This window comes from Mobula birostris, chromosome 14 (genome assembly GCF_030028105.1).
Source record: "Mobula birostris isolate sMobBir1 chromosome 14, sMobBir1.hap1, whole genome shotgun sequence".
In the NCBI taxonomy this organism is placed as follows: Eukaryota; Metazoa; Chordata; class Chondrichthyes; order Myliobatiformes; family Myliobatidae; genus Mobula; species Mobula birostris.
The window spans coordinates 93427207-93452294 of NC_092383.1; the positions used below are offsets into that span (position 1 = coordinate 93427207).

At 42.3% G+C, this 25088-nt stretch overlaps 2 protein-coding genes across 4 annotated transcripts in view; one reads left to right on the plus strand and one right to left on the minus strand.

Annotated features, from left to right (window-relative positions):
* Positions 1 to 5974, minus strand: part of eif2d (eukaryotic translation initiation factor 2D) — a 61416-nt gene extending 55442 nt beyond the window's left edge. For 2 of the 3 annotated variants that reach the window (XM_072278956.1, XM_072278954.1), the window contains exon 1: positions 5584 to 5974. In XM_072278956.1, the coding sequence (XP_072135057.1) occupies positions 5584 to 5675 (92 nt within the window). In that variant the 5' untranslated portion in view covers positions 5676 to 5974. The remainder of the gene's footprint in view (positions 1 to 5583) is intronic. The other variant, XM_072278955.1, reaches the window with a different exon arrangement.
* Positions 5975 to 7608: 1634 nt separating this feature from the next.
* On the plus strand, positions 7609 to 23031 carry LOC140210113 (dual specificity tyrosine-phosphorylation-regulated kinase 2-like). The gene is given in 4 exon segments (XM_072278958.1): positions 7609 to 7798; positions 7801 to 7848; positions 14967 to 15082; positions 19000 to 23031. Coding segments are annotated over 4 exon segments (1773 nt in total). The 5' UTR covers positions 7609 to 7758; the 3' UTR covers positions 20569 to 23031.
* The last annotated feature ends 2057 nt before the right edge of the window (positions 23032 to 25088 follow it).

The following is a 25088-nucleotide window of genomic DNA, read 5'->3' on the forward strand; positions in this document are numbered from 1 at the left end:
GAAAACTAGAAATGTTACACCGGGAAAGCCTCAGTTGCTTGGCCAAACATCTGTCACTGAGGAAGTCCTAAAATCCAATGGAAATAGAAGTGGACCATTACATAATTAGAGGCAATGTGGTTTCATGAAAAGAAAATTACTTCAGCTATTTGAAGATAGAGTAAGGCGGGAGGTGTTGATAATGTAGACAGGGAGAAGGGATCTAAATGGCCTTTCTTCCACCCACCGTATTGGTGCTCCTTATGTCACCAAAACAAAGCAGAGATTATGTGAATGGTTTGCACAGCAGCTGCCCTTTGTCCAGAATGATCATTCTAGCTCCCAGTTCTGTGCCATTTCAAATCACCTATCCATGCCCACACTGGCATGCCATCCTTGGTCTTTCCTATACAAGGCCAAGGCCCAGTGCAGACGGCGTCTTGTCTGAAATGTCGACTGTTTATTCCCTCCATAGACGCTGTCTGATCTGCTGAGTTCCTCCGGCATTTTGCACACTGGTCTCAAGGAACAGCATGTCATTATTTCACCTGATAGTCTTCAGTCCAATGGTATGAACGCTGGATTTTCCAGTTTCTGGTAACCATTACCTCCCACGTTCCCCCATCTCTCCTTCCATTTTCTTTTGTTTCCTTTCACATACCACCCTCCAGCACACCTCCCCCGCACCACTTCAATTCCGCATCTGGTTCAATCCACCTTCCATTACACTAGATCCCCTCAACGTCTGTTTCCTTCTCACTTTCCCTTCTCTCCAAATGGCTCCCATTACCACTTTCCTTATTTATCAGATTCCAGCACTGGCAGCCTTGGTGCCCTGCTTATTACTCTCCAGCAGCTGTCTCCACAAACACTCTCCGATCCCTCACCCCGAATTTCAACCGTCCCCCTCTCCTTATAGCACAGCAGCAGTTCATTTAAAAAAATTGTAAAGGTACGCCTGCTTTTGTCATGCAATGATGCTGAAAAACTCATTCATACCAATATATCAAAGACTAGATTACTGCAATGCACTTTTTACTGGCCTTCCAAAGTAATCTATTGACAAACTTCATCTCATTCAGAACAAAATTATTCAGACTTTTAACCAAAATCAGAATGACGGAACATATCACACCCATCCTAACTACTCCGTATTGGCTTCCTGTATCTTTTAGTGTTGATTTTAAAGTTCTCTTACTTGTTTTTCCAAAGCTCTTAATGACCTTGGCCCGGAGTACATCACAGAATAGCTTTTGTTTTATAATCCTGCTCAAGCTCTCAGGTCTTCTTCCAACACTCTTTAGTTTTAAACAATCTCCCTCAAAAGATAATTGGCAGGTTAGCTTTTTTCAAACTATGCTCCTAAACTGTGGAATTCAATACCTAAAACTATAAGGGATGCAGGCTCAGTTGACACTTAAACACCACCTCAAAACCTATTTATTAAAACTTGCTTTTAACTAACATCTTCTTGTCTTTTACTTTCATGTTTACATGTTATCCCATTGGAAAGCACTTTGAACTACATCACCTGTATGAAAAGTGATCTATAAATAAGTTATTATTATATCTGCTATCTTCCCTCCCCAAACAGTTCTGACACAAGGCTGCAGCCTGAAACAGACAATTTAATTTCCCCCCAACCCCCCACTTGGCGAAAGGCACACTTTGGTCTGCCTAACTTGGTCTTTCAGCATAGAGGAATGCCTGTATGAGAATGCTGCCGACTGTCACGTTCCAGGTTGCAGGGGTCCATGCTGAGGGGTGCACTGAAGATTGGTGCAGCCAATGCAAAGGCTTTAGGGAAAGGACCAGAGTCCAGGGTCCCTCAGCTCCTGCGAGGGGCTGAGTCCAATGGGAAAGCCCCACAAACAACAGAAGGTGCATCATCTCAAAAGGGCCACATATGGCAATAGTGCTATGTACCAAAACAAATGTGCAATCACTACTATACATATTGACCAAACGGCACAAAGAATACAAAGGGGCACTATGAAAGCATAGTGGTTAGCACAGCGCTATTACAACTCAAGGGATCGGAGCTTGGAGTTCAATTCAGTGTCCTCTGTGGGTACGTTCTCCTAGTGACTGCATACGTTAGTTCCCCATTCCAAAGAAGCACCAGTTAGTAGATAAATTGGTTATTGTAAATAGTCCTGTGATTACGCTAGGGTTAAATAAGTGGGCTGCTGGCCAGTGCGGCTCATTGGACTGGGAGGGCCTATTCTGCGCTGTATCTCTAATAAACAAATTTTTAAAAATGAGAATTGCACCAAATTTACTTTTTATACATTTTATTAAGAATAATTTTTTTAAAATACATAAAGCTTGTACTCTCTCTGCCCTCAACCCACACCAAGTGTTCTTCCACCCCCACCCTCTTAGTCTGGCTTCAGTCCCCTCCCTTTCCAGTCCCGATGAAGACTCTCAGCCCAAAACATCATCTGTTTATTTTGCAAACACGAGGAAATCTGCAGATGCTGAAATTTCAAGCAACACACATAAAAATTGCTGGTGAACGCAGCAGGCCAGGCAGCATCTATAGGAAGAGGTACGGTCAATGTTTCAGGCTGAGACCCTTCGTCAGGACTAACTGAAAGAAGAGATAGTAAAAGATTTGGAAGTGGGAGGGGGAGGGGGAAGATCCAAAACGATAGGAGAAGACAGGAGAGGGAGGGATGGAGCTAAGAGCTGGAAAGTTGATTGGCAAAAGTGATATGAGAGGATAATGGGACAGGAGGCCTAGGGAGAAAGAAGGGGGGGGGGGAGCCCAGAGGATGGGCAAGGAGTATAGTGAGAGGGACAGAGGGAGAAAAAGGAGAGAGAGAGAGAGAGAGAAAAAATTAATAATAATAAAAGACAAATAAATAACAGATGGGGTACGAAGGGGAGGTGGGGCATTAACAGAAGTTAGAGAAGTCAATGTTAATACCATCAGGTTGGAGGCTACCCAGACGGAATATAAGGTGTTGTTCCTCCAACCTGAGTGTGGCTTCATCTTGACAGTAGAGGAGGCCGTGGATAGGCATATCAGAATGGGAATGGGACGCGGAATCAAAATGTGTGGCCACTGGGAGATCCTGCTTTCTTTGACGGACAGAGCGTAGGTGTTCAGCGAAATGGTCTCCCAGTCTGCGTCGGGTCTCGCCAATATATAGAAGGCCACATCGGGAGCACCGGATGCAGTATATCACCCCAGCCGACTCACAGGTGAAGTGTCACCTCACCTGGAAGGACTGTCGGGGGCCCTGAATGGTGGTAAGGGAGGAAGTGTAAGGGCATGTGTAGCACTTGTTCCGCTTACAAGGATAAGTGCCAGCAGGGAGATCGGTGGGAAGGGATGGGGGAACGAATGGACAAGGGAATTCCACGTCCCATTCCCATTCTGATATGTCTATCCACGGCCTCTTCTACTGTCAAGATGAAGCCACACTCAGGTTGGAGGAACAACACCTTATATTCCGTCTGGGTAACCTCCAACCTGATGGCATGAACATTGACTTCTCAAACTTCCGTTAATGCCCCACCTCCCCTTCGTACCCCATCCGTTATTTATTTGTCTTTTATTACTATTAATTTTTTCTCTCTCTCTTTCTCCTTTTTCTCCCTCTGTCCCTCTCACTACACTCCTTGCCCATCCTCTGGGCTTCCCCCCTCCCCCTTTCTTTCTTCCTAGGCCTCCCGTCTGTCCCATGACCCTCTCATATCCCTTTTGCCAATCAACTGTCCAGCTCTTGGCTCCATCCCTTCCCCCTCCTGTCTTCTCCTATCATTTCGGATCTCCCACTCCCCCTCGCACTTTCAAATCTTTTACCATCTCTTCTTTCAGTTAGTCCTGATGAAGGGTCTCAGCCCAAAATGTTGACTGTACCTTTTCCTAGAGATGCTGCCTGGCCTGCTGTGTTCATCAGCAACTTTGATGTGTGCTGCTATCTGTTTATTTTCCTCCTTAGATGTTGAGTTCCTCCACTATTTTGTGTGTGTCATTCCAGAGGTTTATTTGTTTTTTTTTTTTTTTTTTTTAAAAAGGTTACTGTGACATTTCCCCCTGTGGGGGTCAGGGGGTGGGTGAAGTTTAGAGTTAATGAACAATTTAGAATAAGGGACTACCTATTTAAGACAAATGAAGAATTTCGTCTTTCAGGTCATGCACTTTTTGGAGTGTTCTAGCCAAAGTAGCTGAGACACAGATTTTAAAAAGAGTACCAATATTTGGGCATCAAGGGTTTAAGGGAACAGGCAGAAAAGGAGATGACACAGAAGACTACAAATACTGGAATCTGGAGTAACAACCAGACAGCTGGAGGAACTCAGTGGGGCAGACAGCATGACAAGACATGAAATTTGCAGCAAATATATAAATATATACAAATTTCAAAAAATAGCAAGAAAATGAATAATGAGATGGTGATCATGGACTGTTTAGAAATCTGGCAGAGAAGGAGCTGTTCCTGGATCGATCAATCATTGAGTGTGGGATTTCATGCTCTTGTACCTTCTTCTCAATGGCAGTGATGAGAAGAGGGATGCTGAGGATCCTTAAATGATGGATGCCATCATTTTGAGGGAGAGCCTCTTGAAGATATCTTTGATGGTGGGGGGAGGGTTGTGCCAGTGATGGAGCTGGCTGAGTCTATAATCTTCTGCAGCCTTTTGTGATCCTGCACATTGGAGACTCCAATAACAGGCAGCCATTTGCCAAAAAGAAAGAAAGGTCTTTGGTATAACAACTCTCCTCAAACTCCTAATGAAGTCAGGCACTGGTGTGCCTTCTTTGTGATTGCATGGATGCAATTGACCATGATAATTCCCCTGAGATGTTGACACCCAAAAACTTGAAGTTGCTCATCCTTTCCATCACTAACCTCTCAATATGGACTGGCATATGTTCTTCCAACTTCCCCTTCCTTAAGTCCATAATCAATTCCTTGGTCTTACTGATGTTGAGTGTGTGTGTTTCTTTTTTAGCCAACCAACAGCAAAATAGCCCCAGTACACCTCCTTATCACCACCTGACATTCTGATAACAGCAGTTACATTGGTAAATTTAAAGATGGCATGGTAGCTTCAGTTAACCACGCAGTCAAGAGTACAGAGAGAGTGGAACAGTGGACTAAGGATGCATCTTTGAGGTTGATTGTCAAGTCAAGTCGCTTTTATTGTCATTTCAATCATAACTGCTGGTACAGTACACAGTAAAAACGAAACAACGATCCTCCAGTCCTCCAGGACCAACGGATCCACATTGACTACAGTCTTCAGATGAGGAAGTCGTGGATTCAGCTGGGGAGGTAAGGGCCCAAGTTTTAAAGCTTTTTATTAGCACTGAAGGAATGCTATTCAATCGTGGTTGATTTTTTTTTCCCCCCGACTCCATTCTCCTCTAATCAATAATCCCTCATTCTCTGCCTCACACTTGGTCATACGGTGAATCCGGTTCCTCTCCTTAACGGTTCAAGACCCTTACACCTGAAACGTCTGCAGTTTCTCTCCAGTTATAGCCTGATCCACGAGTGTCATTCAACCTTCCAGCGGCAGAATTTAACGAGAGAACGTTAAACACACACTTGCGGGTCAGGCTGCAACCGATGAGCAATTACTCACCTCTGTGAAACCGCCGGGTCCCGGAGGCAGAGTGAAGCGGGAGAGAGGGCCGCCTGCCGCCCCGGACCCGCGCTGACGCCTGAATGCGGCATTCTGACGGCGGCGGCGGGCTGTGGGTTCCGCCAGGGTGGGAGGGACGTGTGGGCGACAGCGGCGCCTCCACCGGGTCGACGGGCCACAACACCATGAGCTCACCTGTCCGAGCCCTTGATCGCGCTGTTGGACTTGACACGAAAACTCTTGGCGAACATCGTCTCTCGGTGTGTTCTCCGCTCCTTTATACTGTCCGCTAAACTGGGTTTTAATTAATCCTCCCAGTTCACACGCCGACCCTGTGCCCCGCCATTTCGGGTCCCATCCTCAGGATTCCGGGTGCAACATCGACCAGTGTGCAATCGTCCAAACGTTCCTACCCAGGCCATCGGGGATAGATTTGCGGACAGATCGTAGGGAGAGCCTTGAATACAAAACGGTTAAGAGATTAGGAGGTTAAAATTGAGAAGTAGGGTTTAATGTGAAACTGTCCATTTCCCTGGCATAATTGTTTTAAAGCATGTTGGCTTAATGGTGTTATATTGCAGAGGGACCTCTTTGTACTGAGTAGCACACACAAAAAGCCCGAAACGCCTCTTTTCCATAGATGCCGCCTGACCTGCTGAGTTCCTCCAGCATTTTGTGTGTGCTACTCTACATTTCCAGCATCTGCTGAGTCGCTTGTTTTTAAGTTTTCTCTTTTAAAGTATATTTCTTTCATTATTTAATTTTTTTTGTTTAATTAACATTGCATTTTACTGTTAAAGATCCAAGAATGTAGCTAATATTATTTAAAGAAGGAAAGCTAAATATGCAAAAATGTCATTGTTCTTTTACATGATTTACATGCTGAGCAGAGGTAAGTATTACTTGTATGACTAGCAAAAGTTGTGAAGTGGACTGCAACATGCAAAAGAGAAGATGAGATTGTATAAGAGGCCAAAGAGGCAGAGATCTGAATGGGTGGGGAACAGAGAATTGACATCGTAAACACGAGGAATTCTGCAGATGCTGAAGGGTCCTGACGAAGGGTCTCGACCCAAAATGTCGACTCTACCTCTTTCTAGAGATGCTGCCTGGCCTGCTGCGTTCGCCAGCAACTTTGAAGAGAATTAACATGCTTGCATCTGGAAGCTGAGGCTACCCTTGCAGACTGAATTGAGTGACAAGTTTACCTGGGTGTTTTACGTCATCAAGTCTAGACTGGGCCTTGTATTTAAGATGCAATGCCGAATATTGTTGCTATTATAAAATCAAAACAGGCTTGGCAAACATGTTTTTATTGTGAAATGATGCCGAAGATCAATACTTCAGCAACTTCCTATGAAGGTGTTTATATCTACGATGGATTAGAGGTTTTAAAATTTCACACTCACTTCCTTGAGCGTGAAGCACTTTAGGACCATTTGTAGTTGAGGAAGCACTGTAGAAATATAAATATTTCTAAAGCAGCATGCACAAAATGCTGGAGGAACTCAGCAGGTCAGGCAGCATACATTGAAATGGAAAAAAAAGTCGACGTTTCAGGCCAAGACGTTCAGGATGGGAAAGGAAGGGGGTGGGGAGGTACCAGAATAAAAAGGTGGAGGGAGGGGAAGGAAGATAGCTAGAAGTGATAGGTGGTTTGGAAAGATAAAGTGCTGGAGAGGAAGGAATCTTTTTAGGAGACGTGAGTGGACCATGGGAGAAAGTTGCAGCAGGTGATAGGCTGGTAAGAAGCCTGAGTGGGGAATAGAAGAAGAGGAGGGAGATTTTTCTTTACCCAGAAGGAAAAAAATCGGTACTCATGTCATCAGCTTGGAGGCTACCCTGACGGAATGTTGCTCAGGATGGAGGAACAACACTTTATTTCTACATATTTGTTTGGACCAACATCAGCCAAATGATGAAGTAGCAGGGTCAGGGCACCTCTCTGCAATGACAGGCCTCCCACCGGCAGATGGCAGGGAGCGGTGGGCGTTCCGGAGCGCGCTCCCCCTGGGCTGTGGTGGCGGGAGCGCGCGGCGAGCCAGGCGGCGTGACGGCGAGTAACGGACGGGAGGACCGCTCTGTCCCCGACCTCGGACCCTGCACTCCGCGGCCCATTCGGACCCGTCCCTCGGCTCCCTCCCCATCTTCACCCCCCGGGCCCGGGAGAAGCGGATGGGAGTTGACGGTGGCTGCCGGGCGGGCGATGGGCGGCGGCGGAGCGCTCCCCGGCAACGATGTTGAGCAGGAAGGCGGCGGGCCCGGGTATGGGGTGGGGGGGGGGATGGGGCGATGGTGGGGATGAGGGGTGAGAGGGCGGATGAGGAGGGGGGCAAAGGGAAGTTCGATAAGGGAGTTGGGGGGCGAGGGGAGAGAAGGTGAGGGAGGGGGTGAGGGAATGGGGAGGGGGCGAGGGGAGGGTAGGTGAGGGATTGGGGAAATTGTTTTGCGTGGGTGGAGTATAGTGAGGGTGGTGGGTGTGTTGGGGGGGGGGATTGTGTCTGGTTTGTGGGAAGTTGCTGTGTGTGTGTGTGTGTAAGAGAGAGATTAGGGTGGACATTAGTGCGAGATTCCCTAAAGGTTAACTTGTAGATTGAGTTCATGAAATGCTGAGGCTTTTATACTTTTCTCCTCTAATTGTCATCCTTTGAGCAGTATAATGCCTGATAAGATCATATGAAGAGATTCATATGTGGTGGCAGAGAGTTCAGAAGTCTGATGGCCTGGGGAGAGAAGCTGTTTCCCATCCTAACAGTTTTTGTCCTAATGCTACGGTACCTTCTGCATGATTGTAGAGGTCAAAGAGATTGTTGGACGGATGGGAAGGACTGTTGACAATGCTAATGGCCCTGCTTATGCAAAGCTCCTGATAAATATCTATAATGGGTAAAAGAGACGCCTGGATGATCCTCTCAACAGTTCTTGCAATCCTTTATAGGGACTTAGACCACAAAATATAGGAGCAGAAGTAGGCCATTTGGACCATCGAATCTGCTGTGCCATTTCATCTTGGCTGATCCATTTCCCTCACAGTCCCAATCTCTCCCCATAATCCTTCATGCACAAACTAATCAAGAACTTACCAACTTCTGCTTTAAATATGCTCAATGACTTGGTCTCCACAGCCACCTGTAGCAATGGATCCAGATTCACTATTCTCTGTCTAAAGAAATTCCTCCTCATCTCAGTTCTAAATGAACATCCCTCTTTCTGAGGCCATGCCCTCTGGTCCTGGACTCCCCCACCATAGGAAACATCCTGGAAATCATTCTCGTGAATCCTCTCCAATGTCAGCACATCTTTTCTTAGTAAGGAGCCTAAAACTGTTCACAATACTCCAAGTGAGGCGTTATAAAGCTTTAGCTTTTATATTCTGGTCCTCTTGAAATAAAATTGTATTTCCTTCCTCACCACCTGCAAATTAACGTGCAAGGAACCCAAGTCTCTCTATACCTTGGATTTTTGCATTTTCTTTCCATTTAGAAAATAGCCTATGCATTTATTTCTTTTACAAAGTGCATGACCATACATTTCCCACCTTTGTATTCCATCTGCCACTTTATTGCCCATTCTCCTAATCTGTCTGAAGCCGTCTGCAGCCTCCCTGCTTCCTCAACGCTACCTGCCCCTCCACCTATCTTCGTATCGTCTGCAAACTTGGCCACAGAACCTTCAATTCCATCATCCAAATCATCAGGACTGATGAAGGGTTTTGGCCCGAAATGTTAATTGTTTACTCTTTTTCATAGATGCTGCCTGGCCTGCTGTGTTCCTCCAGCATCTTGTGTGTGTTACTCTCTCCCTAGTAATAGTAATGGCAACTTCATTCACTTCTGCCCCCTGGCCCTCTCAAACTTTTGGCATATTACTTGTGTCTTCCACAGTGAAGACTGATGCAAAATACTTATTTAGCCCATCTGCCATTTCCTTGACCCCCATTACTACCTCTCCAGCATCATTTTCCAGCGGTCTGGTATCTGCTCTCGCCTCTTTTACTCTTTATATATATAAAGAAACTTTTGGTATCCTCTTTAATATTATTGGCTAGCTTACTTTCATATTCCATCTTTTTCTTCTTTATGACTTTTGTAGTGGCCTTCTGTTGTTTTTTTAAAAGCTTTCCAATCATCTGACTTCCCACTACTTTTTGCTGTAGTATATGAATTCTCTTTGGCTTTTATGTTGGCTTTGACTTTCCTTGTCAGCCACGGTTGCATCATTCTGCCTTTAGAATACTACTACTGCTTTGAGATGTACCTATCCTTTGTCTTCTGAATTGCTCCCAGAAATTCTAGTCATTGCCAACATCCCTGCTGGTGTCCCGTTCCAGTCAACTCTGGTTAGCTCCTCTCATTCCTCTATAATTCCCTATACTCCACTGTAACACTGGTATATCTGAGTTTAGCTTCTTCCTTTCGAATTGTAGGTTGAATTCTATCATATTATGATCACTGTCTCCTAAGGGTTCCTTTACCTTAAGATTGCTAATCAATTCAGATTCATTGTAAACATTCAATCCAGAATAGCTGATCCCCCAGTGGGTTTAATTATGAGCTGCTCTAAAAAGCTATCTTGTAGGCATTGTACAAACTTGCCCTCTTATGATCCAGCACCAACCTGATTTTCCCAATTTACCTGCATATTGAAATCCTCTATGACTATCGTTACATTGGCCTTTTGACAAGACTTTTCTATCTCCAACTGTAATTTGTAGCCCACATCCTGGCTACTGTTCAGAGGCCTGTATATAACCCCGACCAGGATCTCTTTACCCTTGCAGTCTCTTAGCTTAGTTTCTAAGGCTTGTGTTCAGATATCTTGTAATTCCTACACCAGACTGTGATGCAGCTTGTCAGGGCACTCTTGATGGTGCTCCTGTAAAAATTGGTTAAGATGGTTGTGGTGGGAGGGGAACTGGCTCATCTCAAACTCCTCAGGAGCTGGAGACACTGCTGTGCTTTCTTGACCAAAGAGTTGGTGTTGAGGGACTAGGTGAGATCATCCATTACGTAAACTCGCAGCAATTTGGTGCCTCTCCTCGGAGGAGCCATGTATGTGCAGTGAGCATTGGTCAGCCTGTGCCTTCCTAAAGTTTGCAATCATCACTTTGGTCTTGTCTACGTTGAGACCCAAGTTGTTCCAGTTAACCTATGAACATCATAAGAGTACAGAAATATGTCCTTCAGTCCTCTGAGTCCAGGCAACCATCAAGTAACCCTTGTACACATATCCTGCATTATTCTCCCCACGAGCTCCTTAACACTCTCAGTAATTCTAACATTCAGCTACACTGTGCTGGCAATTTACAGTGGTCAATTAGCATACCAACCCATACATCATTGGGATATAGGAGGAAACCAGTGCACCTGGAGGAAAGCCACTTGGTAACGGAGAATATGCAAACTCCACACAAACCACGCTGGAGGTCAAAATTGAACCCAGATATCTTGTTACTATGAGGAAATAGCTCTGCTAGCTTGCGTCAATATGCCACCCCAATTCTTTAAGCATTTCCTAATCTTAGAGATAAAAGTTGTTAAACTGATTCATAATCCAGTGCACTGAATAATAAAATTTCATCTCAGGGAATCAGTTTGAATGTTATCATATTAACTTGAATGTTGTAGGTAGTCTTGTAAAAATAGATGACTCTCCCTAATAGTCCTTAAATGAGATGTTTTACTTAATTTTGTAGTTGTTACTTAACATAACTCTTTGTTCTCAGAAGATGTTAACATCATTCAGCTAGTGATGCCTTCAGCTGACTTCTCAATGTTAATCATATTTTTTGAAATGTCGACAGCAAGAATGGGCATTGATGTCTATTTTTCAAAGGTGATCAGTTAAGTTTTGTCTGTTAGACCAGATTCTATATTTTTCTAAGGTTGGAACATGATTCCTGATTTGTTTTTGAAAACAAAGATAGAATCCATTGACTGATGACACTAAATGCTTATGACATAAACAATTATAGATGTTTCTATGGTTGCCTGTCCAGGTGGACATTGTGCATATGCTGTCATTGCCTATTGGTGGATCTGAAAACTTCAGGAAATGATTTACTTACAACATAATGAATGAAAACACTCACTTTCACAGTCTTTGAGCACAGGTAATATGTTTTCAGAAGGCCTTTGACAAGGTGCCACAATACGAAGCTGCAAAACAAGATGATCTGAAAGGAAAGTTGTGAGCAAGGATAGAAAATTGGTTGAAGGCAAATTGGGAATAAAGTGGTCTATTCTTGGTTGGCTGCTGGTAACTGGTGGTGTTCTGCAGAAGTCAATGTTGTGTCCACTACTTTACTTTTTATATTAATGTCCTGCATGACAGAATTGAAGGCTTTGTGCCCAAGTTTGCAGATGATACAAAGACAGGTGGAGGGACAGGCCATGTTGAATGGACAAAAAAGTGGCAAATGGAGTAAAGAGTAGGGAAGTGAATGGTTGTGTTCTTTGGATGAAGGATTAAAGGTGTAGACTATTTTTCTAAATTAGAAATCAAGTACAAAAGGACTTGCGAGTCCTAGTGAATGATTCCCTAAAATAGGAGTTCCCAATCTGGGGTTCACGGACCCCTTGCTTAATGGGGACCCCCAAAAGGTTGGGAACCCCCTACCCTAAATGTTAACTTGCATGTTGTCAGTAGGAAGGAAGACAAAAGATTAATATTTAAGGAGCATTTGATGGCTCTGGGACTGTACTCACTGGAGTTTAAAAGGATGATGAGGGGTTTCATTGGAACGTGGTGAAAGGCCTGGATAGAGTGGATAGGGAAAGGATGTTTCCTATAGTGGGGGTGTCTGGGACCAGAGGGCACAACTTCAGAATAGAAGGACATCCCTTTAGAACTGAGATGAGAAGGAAGATGAATCTGGAATTCATTGCCACAGTTCACCTTGGAGAGCAAGTTATTGGCTATATTTAAAAAGGAAGTTGATAGATTCTTGATTAGTAAGCCCATAATTGGGAGAAGGCTGGAGAATGGGGTTGGGAAGGAAAATGAATCACCATGATGGAGTGGCAGAGCATATTCAATGGGCTAAATGGTCTAATTGTACTCCTATGTCTTATGGTCCAACTCCAGAGGGTGTTGCTGGGACTTGAGGGACTGTTATGGAGACAGGTTGAGCAGGCTGGACTTAGAGCGAAGAAGAATGGGGAGTGATCTGTTTGTTTTTGTGTTTAAAATCATGTGGGGCATATATAGGACAAAGACAGTCTTTTTCTCATTATGGAAGTAAGTCTCAGAGGGCATTGGTTTAAGGTGAGGGGAGAGATTTAGTAGAAACTTTTTCACTGAGGTGATGATGGTCAATATATGGAACTAGTTACCAGAGGACGTGGTTGAGGCAAGTACATTGATAACATTTGAAAGGCCTTTGGACGGCTGAGGTGAGGGCCTCTGTCGGTCAGAGTTGACCATGGATATTTGTATCCTGGCTGTCTAGATACACAAGCCTGGACAGTACAATATGGAGAGCAAGCTGTGGCCAGTGTAGCAGGCTCCCCCTCCCAATGCGTCTGATGAACCTAAAGGAACGTCATAGACCAATACATTTTGGTACCAGCAACATCATTGGAAGTTGCCATTCAGCATTGAACTCAGCGTAGGACTGCCTTTGGGACTCCAGCTCTGGATTTTTCCCTCAGGGTTTACTTCCGAAACCTTCCCCATAAGTGGGTATAGCCATAAGGCAGCGGAGATTTGAAATCAAAGCTTTCCTTCTAGATGAGCTGCCAACCACGGCTGACAAGCCCTATCTGGCCGAAGTAACTGGTTTTAAGGCACCAGTAACCCACCTTTGCCCCTTCTCCTGTCAGTAGAAATGGTTCCAGCAGGCTTGGTAGCTAAGCCACATGTGAAGGGTAGGAGCTGAACTTGGTTGTCAGAGGCTATTTGAGGTGAATGCCTTTGGGAGCATTTAATAGGTAGTGGGAGCTTATCCCTATTACCACCCCCTGGCTATAACAACCTTGAGCTACCTTGGACAGGTAAGATTTAGAGCAAGATTCCTAATTTTTTTTATGCCGTGGACCAATATCATTAAGGAAGCAGTCTATGGTTCCCAGGTTAGGAACCCCTGGTTTGGAGGTATATGAGCCAAATGTGGGTCAATGGAACTAACTCAGGTGAGAATCTTAGTTGACGTGGCCCAGTTGGGCTGAAAGACCTGCTTCTATGCTGTTTGACTGTATCAGTGGTTCCCAACGTTTTTTATGCCATGGAGCCTTACTATTAATCGAGGGGTCCATGGACCCCAGGTTGGGAACCCCTGCTCTATATCTAGAACTAGAATCTAAGATTAACTGGTTGAGTGAACCATAACTGTGATAATATGTTTTTAAAATCTCATGATTAGTAGTATACCTGCAAGTGGATTTTTGATTATATGACCCTTGATCAGCCTAGTTAATAGACTTGCTTCATCAAATTTACAATGTGCAGTTTGAACCCATTTAAATTAATAATTTTATGTAATAATGTTCCACCACTGTTGCTCAACTCATATTTGCGTCACTGTTAAATGGCAGCGATTTCAACCTACAGATGGAAATATAACCCCGTCATTCAATTTCCACAGAAGACTAAAATTGCTTGCACTCTGTTCATATCCCCTAGATCAGTTATTCTTTTACTGTTTTTTCCAAATTTATCAGAATCTGGTTTAATATCCCTAACATATGTCATGAAATTTGTTGGGCAGCAGTACATTGCAATGCATAATGAAAACTAAAGTACAGTAAGAAGTGTGTGTGTGTCTAATAGTGCAAAAAAAGGGAAAAATAGAAAAAGTAGTGAGGTAGTGTTCATGGATTCAATTTTTAATTCATTTTAATTCATTTTTCTATTGTCTTTTATTGTTTTATTTCTTGGAAGAGTTTGTGTTTCTGAAATGTCATTCTTGGCCCTGCCTCCTAAGCTAATTACCATTCTCGTCACAGCTTGTACTCCGACCTCCACTTTTAAGCTTTAGTAAAGTAGATGGCAAGTAGTAACAGCACTAGGGAGCAGAGTAGAAATGCAACCAAAGCTCAATCAGTATTATTTTCTCTTTCTCGAAAGCTCAGTGAAACGGTGAGTTTTGTGCTAATGGACCCTTTCAAAGCAGGGAGAGCAACCCATTGTTGATCCAGAAAAACAGGAAACAACAAAATTGATTTGCCATTGAGAATTTTACAATTTTTTTTGTAACTGGGTAATGTCTGGAATTGCTGAAAGGTTTTCATTTAATTAGAGAAGTGTGTGAATTATTGTGTATTTTGAAAAGCCACTTGTCTTCCTCGCTGAAAGACTTCCTAAATTAAAAATAATTGGAATTCTTGCAAAATTTATGGTGTTTATTTTATTTAATGGTGTCACTTTGTCTTTTCCATTTGCAGCCCAATTTGGGGATGACTTGTATGGCTCTTCCTTGCATGTAGACCAGACTGAAATCCAAACTTCAAGCACTGAAAAAGAAAGCCCTGTGGGGTTACCATCTCTTAGTAGCTTAACGGTAAGCATATGGACAATGTGTGCTAGTGCACTGTGGAATAATGCCATCTTAGAATTATTTTGTAAGGTTCAACAGGTTCATATAAGTGACTATATAAGTATGACTTGTCTCTGTGCTGAACTGTGAGGTTGTGGCCTGCAACTAGCAGATTCCTGGACCGGCTGCAGTGTTGAATGGCTTTGTGACTGTGAACTTTGGGTCTAAATGTTATTACTTTTTATTGTTTGCATGTTTTGTTTTCTTTATTTGCACAGTGGGTGTTTTGGCAACCTTTTTTAATGGATCTATTGTTTTGTGGCTGCCTGTAAGGAGACGATCTCAAGGTTTTATTTCGTATACACACTTTGATAATGAACTCTGAACAGTGTCAGTAGATTCAAGTGCAGAGGATTTTATACCCGCCTCTTCATCTAGTATAGAAATAGATCATATTCCCTCTGCAGCCTATTCCACCTTTCAAGCAGATCATGTTAATCCTCTGGTCACTCCATTTTCCCTATCGTTTGTTTGTTATGTGTTATGTTGTATGACGTGGGCAATCATGGTCTTTGACCATGATTGTTCTTGGCAAATTTTTCTACAGAAGTGGTTTGCCATTGCCGCCTTCTGGGCAGTGTCTTTCCAAGATGGGTGATCGCAGCCATTATCAATACTCTTCAGAGATTGTCTACCTGGTGTCAGTGGTCACTTAATCAGGACTTCTGATACGCACCAGCTGCTCATATGACCATCCCTCACCAGCTCCCATGACTTCACATGACCCTGATCGAGGGCTAAGCAGGTGCTACACCTCCCCCAAGGGTGATCTGCAGGTTAACGGAGGGAAGGAGCACCTTACACCTCCTTTGATAGAGACGTGTATCAACCCCGCCACCCAGATTTTCTCTATCAGTGTCCCTTAATCCCCTTTCTTTGGAAATCAGTAACTCTATTAAGCAAGCTTATCCATTAAGTATTCACATTTTAGGGCAGAGTGTGCCAGAGTTTTGGAAATTTGAGTATAGATTTTTCCTCTGAAGTGGTTAATCATGTACCCTGAGGCTATGTTCCTGGTCTGGCCACTCCAGCCAGGGGAAGTAACCCCTCAACAGCCCCTCCCAATGAAATCAACTCTAATTCTAATCTCACTAGTTGTGCATTGGATTAAGTTTTGAGATGTTCCAGACTCTGTTATGGCTGCATTTATCCAGTTTAATTCTGGCTCATTGATAATCAGTTGTGACATGTCACCTCAAGACACACACTCATATCACAGGTTGAGGGACTCTCCAGGGTGACCTAGGGTGATCCTTTCACATCCTGCCCACGCCTCTTCAACACAAAATGAGCAAAGTCTTTTCATTTAATTTCATGTCAAGAGTTGGTGAGACAGTTGATCAGAAGTTGTTTACAGTGATTAGTTGGCGGACTAGTAGTCTAGAAGCTCGAACTGATGACTGAGAAATGTGTTCAAAATTTACCGTGGCAGCTGGATGAGAGGGTATGAGCTGTCAGGAAAGGTTAGAGAAACTTGGATTATTCTCCCTAGAGTGTCAGAGGCTGAGGAAGTTATTCTTAAATTGTATGCTGCATAAATAATGTAGACAGTCAGAATCTTTTACCAGAGTAGAAATCTCAAGTATTAGGGGACATTATTTTAAGGGTAGAGGGAAAACATTTAAAGGCGGTGTAAGGGGCACGATTTTTATACAGAGAGCAGTAGGTACCTGGAATGGGTTAGCAGCAATGGGAATGGAATCAGGGCGGCTTGGTGAAGTTTGAAGCACATGGATATGAAAGGAATGGAAGGATATGGATGCTACACAGGACAGAACATATAGTATAGATTAGTACAACATTAAGGGCCAAGTAGCCTGTCCAGTGTTGTACTGGTCTATGATGCATGAAGTGCTGTTTCTGAGTCTCGTTAGAACAATGTGAGGCCACAGATGGGCTAGAGTGAGATAATAATTAAAGTGGTGGGAAACAGGAAGCTGGGGGTTGTTATTATGGACTGAATGCTGGTTGTCCACAGAGCTGTCGCTTAATCCCCATTTCATTTTTCCAGTATAGAATATAGAATAGACATTGTTATGAATGTTGAATGTAGTACACTACATTGGAAGGAGAACAAATGTATTATTACTTCCTGTGGAAGTACTGTTTGGGTTCTTGGATGGTGGGAGAGGAAGAAGTGAAAAGATTTATGGTAAACTAGATTTGGTCAGGGCCAAAACAAGATGCCACTAGAGAGTAACATAGAAACTCCTATTTTGCTTTATAAACACGAAAGGTGCTGCAGATGCTAGAAATTCAGAGAACATGCACAAAATGCTGGAGAAACTCAGCAGTTCAGGCAGCGTCTATAAAGGGCAATAAACAGTCGATGTTTATTCACTCTAGCAGATGCTTCCTGACCTGCTGAGGCCCTCCAGCATTTTGTGTGTGTTGCTTCTATTTCACTTTAACTTTTTTTAACACATTTAAAATTAATTCTCCTCTGCTACTCAAACCCAACTCTACTGATGTTTATCTGAGAGCGTTATGTGTAAACTGCTGTCAAACCACATTTTCTCTTTTTATTTTTTTCTGAAGTATCTATGAAATGATCTTGAGGGACTTTATTTGTGAAGGGATGCAGTACTCTAATGTAACAATAATGCTATTTTGATTGGATTTGTGACCTGAAATTCAGTCCCAAGTACTGGCCTCTGCTGCATGTATTAGGTGAATTATTAGTACAAAGGGCATTTTTCAGACTAGCATGGGTCCACATTATTCTGCTTTTAAGTCATCAAAATATATTCGTTTTGGCTATAACTGGACAACTAAATTATTGTACTGGTGTTTGTGTCTCACTGGGGGTTGGTTTCCATTTTGTCATATAATTATAGAATATCCCATGCACTTTGCTATTTTAGCAAAAGCTGATTTCAGCAAGGCATGTGGCAGGTGTGTGGTCTAAATAGTTTCAGGAATTTTCTATAAAAGGAGTGTCCAGCATGCTTTGCTAGGCATTAACTGACTAAAGGAGTTTCTCAGCTTACACAAGTCTACAACCACCAAACCTACTGTGAACTATTAGTTCTAGGGAAATGTACATATCAAATATTGAAAGACTAGATAGAGTGGGGATGGAAAATATATTTCCTACAGTGGAGGAGTCTAGGACCAGAGGACACAGCCTCAGAATAGAAGGATGCCCCTTTAAAACAGAGATGAGATGAAATTTCTTTAGCCAGAATTTCTGGTGAATCTGGAATTCATTGCCACAGACGGCTGTGGAAGTGAGATCATTGGGTATTTTTAAAGTGGAGGTTGATAGGTTCTTGATTTGTAAGTGTGTCAAAAGTTATGGGATGAAGGCAGGTAAATGGATTTGAGGGGGAAAATAAACCAGTCATGATTGAATGGTGAAGGAGAATTAGACAGGCCATATGGCATAAATCTGCTTCTATAACTTATGGTCTATGTTGTATTCACAGGCTATTTTCTGTCATCTGATATCAAGAAAACCAAAATTTCGAACAATTTTATTTTTTGTGTATTTAAATCATTTGGACTTTCAGCTTTAGAATCAGTAAATGATAGGAGTTAAAATAGTTAGTGAATAAGCCTGGGAATATGCTGCCGAATCAGTGCCAGACAGATTACTGAACCCATTCATTTGAAAGGGTGGAACAGCCGGGAAGGGCATGAAATCATTTCCATTTTTAGAATTGCTTGAGTTTGTTTTAATATTTTTAATTGTTTAAGGTGTCTTAACCAAGTTAGTGTTTTAAATATTTTAATTGTTTCTGTCCCTAAAATGGAATGAGCTGCTGATTTTTAATTGAGCAGTCTAAAAGGTGCTAGTGATTTATTGCAATGTTGTTTTACCTTTCTGTTGCTTGCATTTATTCAGACAAATCGAGTTCTCTCTTTTGCACACATTTTAGATCGGCAAGAGTACAATGAGAGACCTGCCAGCTACGTGTCGGTCTCACGTCAAGGTGCAACATTTGTTTGAAGATGCTGGAAACAAGCGAAGCAATGCAGCTCTGCACCACTCTGAGTCCCGTACTTGTCGACCAGTGCTACCATCCCTTAAAGATAAGTGCCTGGATAGTTCAGCCATGTCGAAATCTGATGCCGTTTTGCTAAAGTCAAAAATTGCTATGTCACCAACACAAGCCATGAAACTGCACATGCATAAGCTGACTTCCTTTGAGCATCAAGAAATTTTCAACTATCCTGAGATTTACTTTATGGGGTTAAATGCAAAAAAACGGCAAGGTGTCATAGGTGGTTCAAACAACTGTGGCTATGATGATGATCATGCAGCTTACATCCTTCTGCCTCATGACCATATAGCATATCGATATGAAATACTTAAAGTGATTGGCAAGGGAAGCTTTGGGCAGGTGGCAAAAGTATACGACCATAAAACACGGCAGCACCTCGCTTTGAAGGTAGTCCGAAATGAGAAGCGGTTCCATAGGCAAGCGACAGAGGAGATCCGAATCTTAGAGCACTTGAGAAAGCAAGACAAGAACTTGCAGATGAACATTATCCATATGTTGGAGAATTTCACCTTCCGCAACCACACCTGCATGACCTTTGAACTGCTAAGCATGAACTTGTACGAGCTGATTAAGCGAAACAAGTTTCAGGGATTCAGTCTTCAGTTGGTACGAAAGTTTGCCCATTCCATCCTCCAGTGCCTGGAAGCCTTGCACAGGAATCGGATCATTCATTGTGATTTGAAGCCAGAGAACATTTTACTAAAACAAGCAGGCCGTAGTGGCATCAAAGTGATTGATTTTGGGTCCAGCTGCTATGAGCACCAGCGTGTCTTCACATATATCCAGTCACGGTTTTATAGAGCTCCTGAGGTCATCCTGGGCACACGTTATGGGATGCCCATTGACATGTGGAGTTTTGGTTGCATCCTTGCTGAACTACTGACTGGGTACCCTCTCTTTCCAGGAGAAGATGAAGGCGATCAGTTGGCTTGTATCATAGAACTACTGGGGCTACCACCCCAGAGAATGTTGGATCAATGCAAGCGAGCCAAGAACTTCTTCAACTCCAAGAATCAACCTCGCTATTGCACTACCACCACACTTCCAGATAACACAGTGGTTCTGAATGGTGGTCGTTCTAGAAGAGGTAAGGTGCGAGGTCCACCGGGTAGCAAGTCCTGGGTGGTCGCCTTGAAGGGGTGTGAGGATGCCCAGTTCATCAGCTTCCTAAAGAAATGCTTGGAGTGGGAGCCAACATGTCGCCTAACTCCTTCCCAGGCTTTGAGGCTACCGTGGCTAACTAGGCGTTTACCCAAAGCATCCACTACGGAAAAACCAACTCCAGTGAAGTGTACGCCAGATAGTTCCTTGCCTGGAATTATTTCCAAGTTGCCCTCAACTATTGGCCACTCTGGCAAACTAAGGACCAATTTGGTGCAAGTTGCTGATTCAAATGGAAATAGTATACCTCTACGTACTGTGCTTCCAAAATTAGTTAGCTAATGCTCTGGTGTGCTGCCAATTAAACCCAAGAACGTGTCAATTGAAAAAGTTTCTTTATACAGGTCTTTTTCCTGGCAAAATATTTAGCAGATATTCATTATGTATTTCATCCTGGAAAAAGTCTTTTCCAAGTTGCATTAAAGTGCATAAAATTATTCTTTATCCATTTGACCCTCATGAGACTATTGTAGTTTTTAATATTAAAATATGAAACCCCTACTACATTGGGAGCAATATGAAATAACTTTTTCCTGAAGCCTCACAGGTTTGTCAATAATATACAGTAGTGAAGTCAAGTCTTGTTCTTTATCAGGCTCCGCTCAAAACTGCTACCAACTGTGCCCTAAAGATTTTAGAAGTTAGGATTTTAAAAGAACCATTGCTCTTTCTGCAGTACAATTCTGTCTCACAATGCAAGAGTGAGAAATCACATCCACTCTCCTGTTCTTGTACCTCATTATGACCAGTCAAAGTGTGAGGCTTGATGTGTTGCTGCCAACATGTTCATTCACTAGTAATTGGACTTTTAACAGTCAGGTGCAGGCCACATAGATTTCCTGAGTACACCGTTGTATGCAGTTCAGTGTATCAGAAAGATGATTGTATAACTTACACAATTCACTTGACAATTGGTACTAGAATTCATTTCATTTTCACTCTTGACTGGTGAAATCTTAGGGTATCAGCCATTGCCTTAATATAACATAAGGCTTTAGCCCACTGAGCAAATCCAGTGGCTATGTGATGACAAACCTTTTAAAATAAATCAGGACTTCAACTTGCTTAGCTGAGAGTTTACTCCAGACTGATAAACACATTCATCTGATTTCTTAGGCAAGAATATTTCAAGTTTGCTTATTTGTTGCATGTCCATGTCTCATCCGGCTTATCTCTTTTATATTTGTTGAAAAATATATTTTGAATGAAGTTTCGACAATTGGGCAACTTTAGATTGAGTTAGACCAGTCAAGTTCTAATATTTTTTTCTGTGAAGAAAATTGTTTTTTTACTGTGCCTCTACAATGCAGAGGGGTTTATTGTGTAAACTTTTTAAATATCTAGATACGTTATAAACCTATGGAAATTTGGTCCATGAAGATTAATTGCAACTGCTAAGTAAGCAAGCCGGAACAACAATAGTGTACAGTAGAAGCTCACATTGTGCTAATGGATTTGGGCAGTAGCATTGAAGCTTGGCTGGCATTAATTGCTCGCCTGACCTTGTAAAGTTAATGATAAATGGCAAATTAAAATCTGTATGGTTGCAAGAAAACAATACATTAACATAACAAAGGTGCAGTTTCAACAAAGCGCAAACTTTTTGACCGTTGATAAATGTTACCCCAGAACTTGAGCTTTATTTAAAAAGCTTTAAAACATTTTTTGGGGAAGTATAACCCATCCTCTAACCAGCTGTTAGTGGTTGTAAAATGTAGACTTCATCAGGCCAGCAAAATGGCTGCCTACTGTGCAGATATTCTCTGAGATGAGACCATTCTTCTTTGGGTCCAATCCAGAAATCAAATCCAAACTTGACAACTTTCAAATTCCGGTTTAAGTTGTCCAACTGGTTTTCTCTCTCTCCCTCATTCTACCATTAAATGAATTTTAGATATTGTTGCTAAACAGTTTATATACTTTTCACTGGATTTTTTGAAGTCCTGTTCTTGATCCACATAGCCTTGCTTGAACACAGCAAAGGAAGATTTGGATATTTTCCTCCTTTATTATTGTGTTCTTCTATGGTTGAAATAATTCATCAGTACTGATGACTTGTATGTTGAAGTGAAGATCCAGACTGCTAATTTTTAATAAATTGAGGAAAGACCTTGGAAATGATTCCTCCTCCTCTATAAACTTAAGTCAAATCCAACAGTTAACCAATTTAAATGGATCTTTTGGATTAGTTTTAGGAAATGTGATACTTGTTCATTGAAATACTTTATGTGTAAATTTGAAAATCCCATCTTTGGTCAAGAGAGTAGACTGACAATGTACAAAGCGCTATGCTGGAAGAGGTTATTGTGATGCGGACAGTTCTTGCTGCTGTTCCTAGGCCCTGATTAATAACACACGCCCACCTCTGATTTAACCGAACCGGAAGCCTTGGTGAAAGGGCGTTAATCCCGCTGCCTCTTTGTGGTAAACTTGTATAATATAAAACAATTGTTGTACCTGCCAGACAAGATATAAATTATTCTGCATTGTAAAATTTAATGGAACTTGTTACCTGAACGTCGTAAATCTCGAATTGCCAAAATTCTTAATGAAGCAGTGCATATTCTGAAGTAAATATGAACTCATTTTATTTTCTCCCTAAAGTGCTGCTCTAAATGCAAAATAATCGCATTGCTTACACCCTGCAGTCTGGTTCTTGTAGAGACACAAGAGATTCTGCAAATGCTGGAAATCTAGAGCAACACACAAAATGCAGGAGAAACTCAGCAGGTCAGGCAGCATCCATGGAGGGGAATAAGCAGCTGCCATTTTGGGCCAAGTCGTCCTGATATAGGGTCTTGGCCTGAAACATCAACAGTTTATTCCTCTCCATAGATGCTGCCTGACTTGCTGAGTTTCTCCAGCATCTTGTGTGTTGCTCTTGTTCTTGTGTTGTTCACAGTTCGGTTGTACATCCTGAAAGATCTGGCATTTCTGCAATCTCTGATTGCAGCAAGTAAAGCAATCACATCAATTACTTTACTGTTTGGAATGTATAGAATTTCAACAAGTAACATCGCACAGTTGTTATGCCACAGAAGGACATGATTAATCTAGAAAATGTATAGAAAAGACTCACAAGGGTGTTGCCTGGATTGTAAATCCTGAGTTACAAAGATAGGCTGTGTCTGTTTTCCCTGAAGCAAAGGAGACATTGATAGAGATGTGAAAAATTATGAAAGGCATAGATAAAGTCAACAGCCAGAACCTGCCCGTGCTGGGAGTAGCTAAAAGCAGAGGGCACCATTTTAAGATGAGAGTGTGGTGGTTTAAAGGAGATGAAGGGTAAATTTTCGTCACAACGGGGAGTTGGATCTGAAGTGAGCTGCCAGAGGTCGTGGTGGAGGTAGGAATAATGACAACGTATAAAAGGCAGCTGGAGAGGTACTTGGAACTATTGAGGTATAGACTTACAGAGGTTCCTGACTTTTTTTAAAGCAGGGGGTCCGTGAGCCCCAGGTTGGGAATCTCTGGTATAGAGGGATTTGGAGTTAATGCAGGCAAGTGAAATTAGTAGGCACAATGTTTGAATTGAATATGGGCCAAAGGGTCTGTACAGCTTTGAATCTGTGAAGCCATTTGGCCCAACGAAAATGGAACAACAGAGATCGGTACTGGGTCTGTATTGCTCATTGTGAATGTTCTTTTTATTTGGAAGGGAATGTAAATAGGCTAGTTCATAAGTCTGCAGGTGACAGCAAAGTTGACGACATGGTAGACGGTGAAGGAGATTCACAGCAGGTTGTAGATAATCAGAAAAGTGAGTGAGCAAAAGGCAGGTGGAATTTAATTTTGGCAAGGGTGCTATGATGCATTTTAGGAAGTACAAGGGTCTTTATCTGTGGCTTAAACTCTGAATCTGAATTAGAGCCTGGTGATTTACGACCTAAGAATTATACGGGCCCCATGCATTACAGTATTATAAATTAATTTGAAGTTGATAATGTTGCGAATCCTTAAGTAATTCCTCAAAGCTTGAAGCACATCTATGTTATATGAATGGTTTATGATTTGAGAGGTGGGTAGAATAGAAGGCATTACAACTGGTCCATTTGTTTTTCTTAGACTGTGAAAAGTGAAGTTGTGTATTTGGTGTAGGCTTTTAATGTTTTTACCTTATTGACGGTTAATTCATAAAGCAATATTGAAGATGTCTTCTTCACATGCTCAGCCTGTTGGTAGAGTGAGTAGTAGAGTTCAGCAATGAGTTCACCACCCATTACAGTGAAGGTGAAAATTGCCCCCTGATGCTAGTTGAACAGCAAAACTGCAGTGTTTTGCCAAAATCCCTATTCAGAAGTTGAAAATTTTCAGCCAGATCAATAATCATTCTTCTTCTGCTTTAATAAGTGATATAAATTAATTTAATTTCAGGATGTAAATCTTTCGACAAGAGCTCTGACCAGAAAGATTACCAGCAACAATAGTGAAATTATCATTCAGATCAATGCTCCAAAAGGGCTTAAACTGGCAAGGAAGCAGCTGGAGTTTGTTCTGTTCCTGTAACAGCACTGGACAATCCGGGGAAATGCAAACCAATTGGAAACTTCCAAAGCTTTTGTGCCTACAATCAGTGTACTGCTCTTTAACACTAAAATAGCTAGGCTTCCTGTTCCTCTTGTTGTTTTTATGGGCAGGTTGATGGATTCTGACATTTCTAGAATGTTCCCAGATATTGGAACCAGAAAATACTGCCATCCATTTCTGGGAAATATGCCAGAATCTACCATGAACTGTTCTAGGAAGGTTAGTAAGATATGGAAACAGTTACATATCCCTGACATAAACACACGAGATTGTGT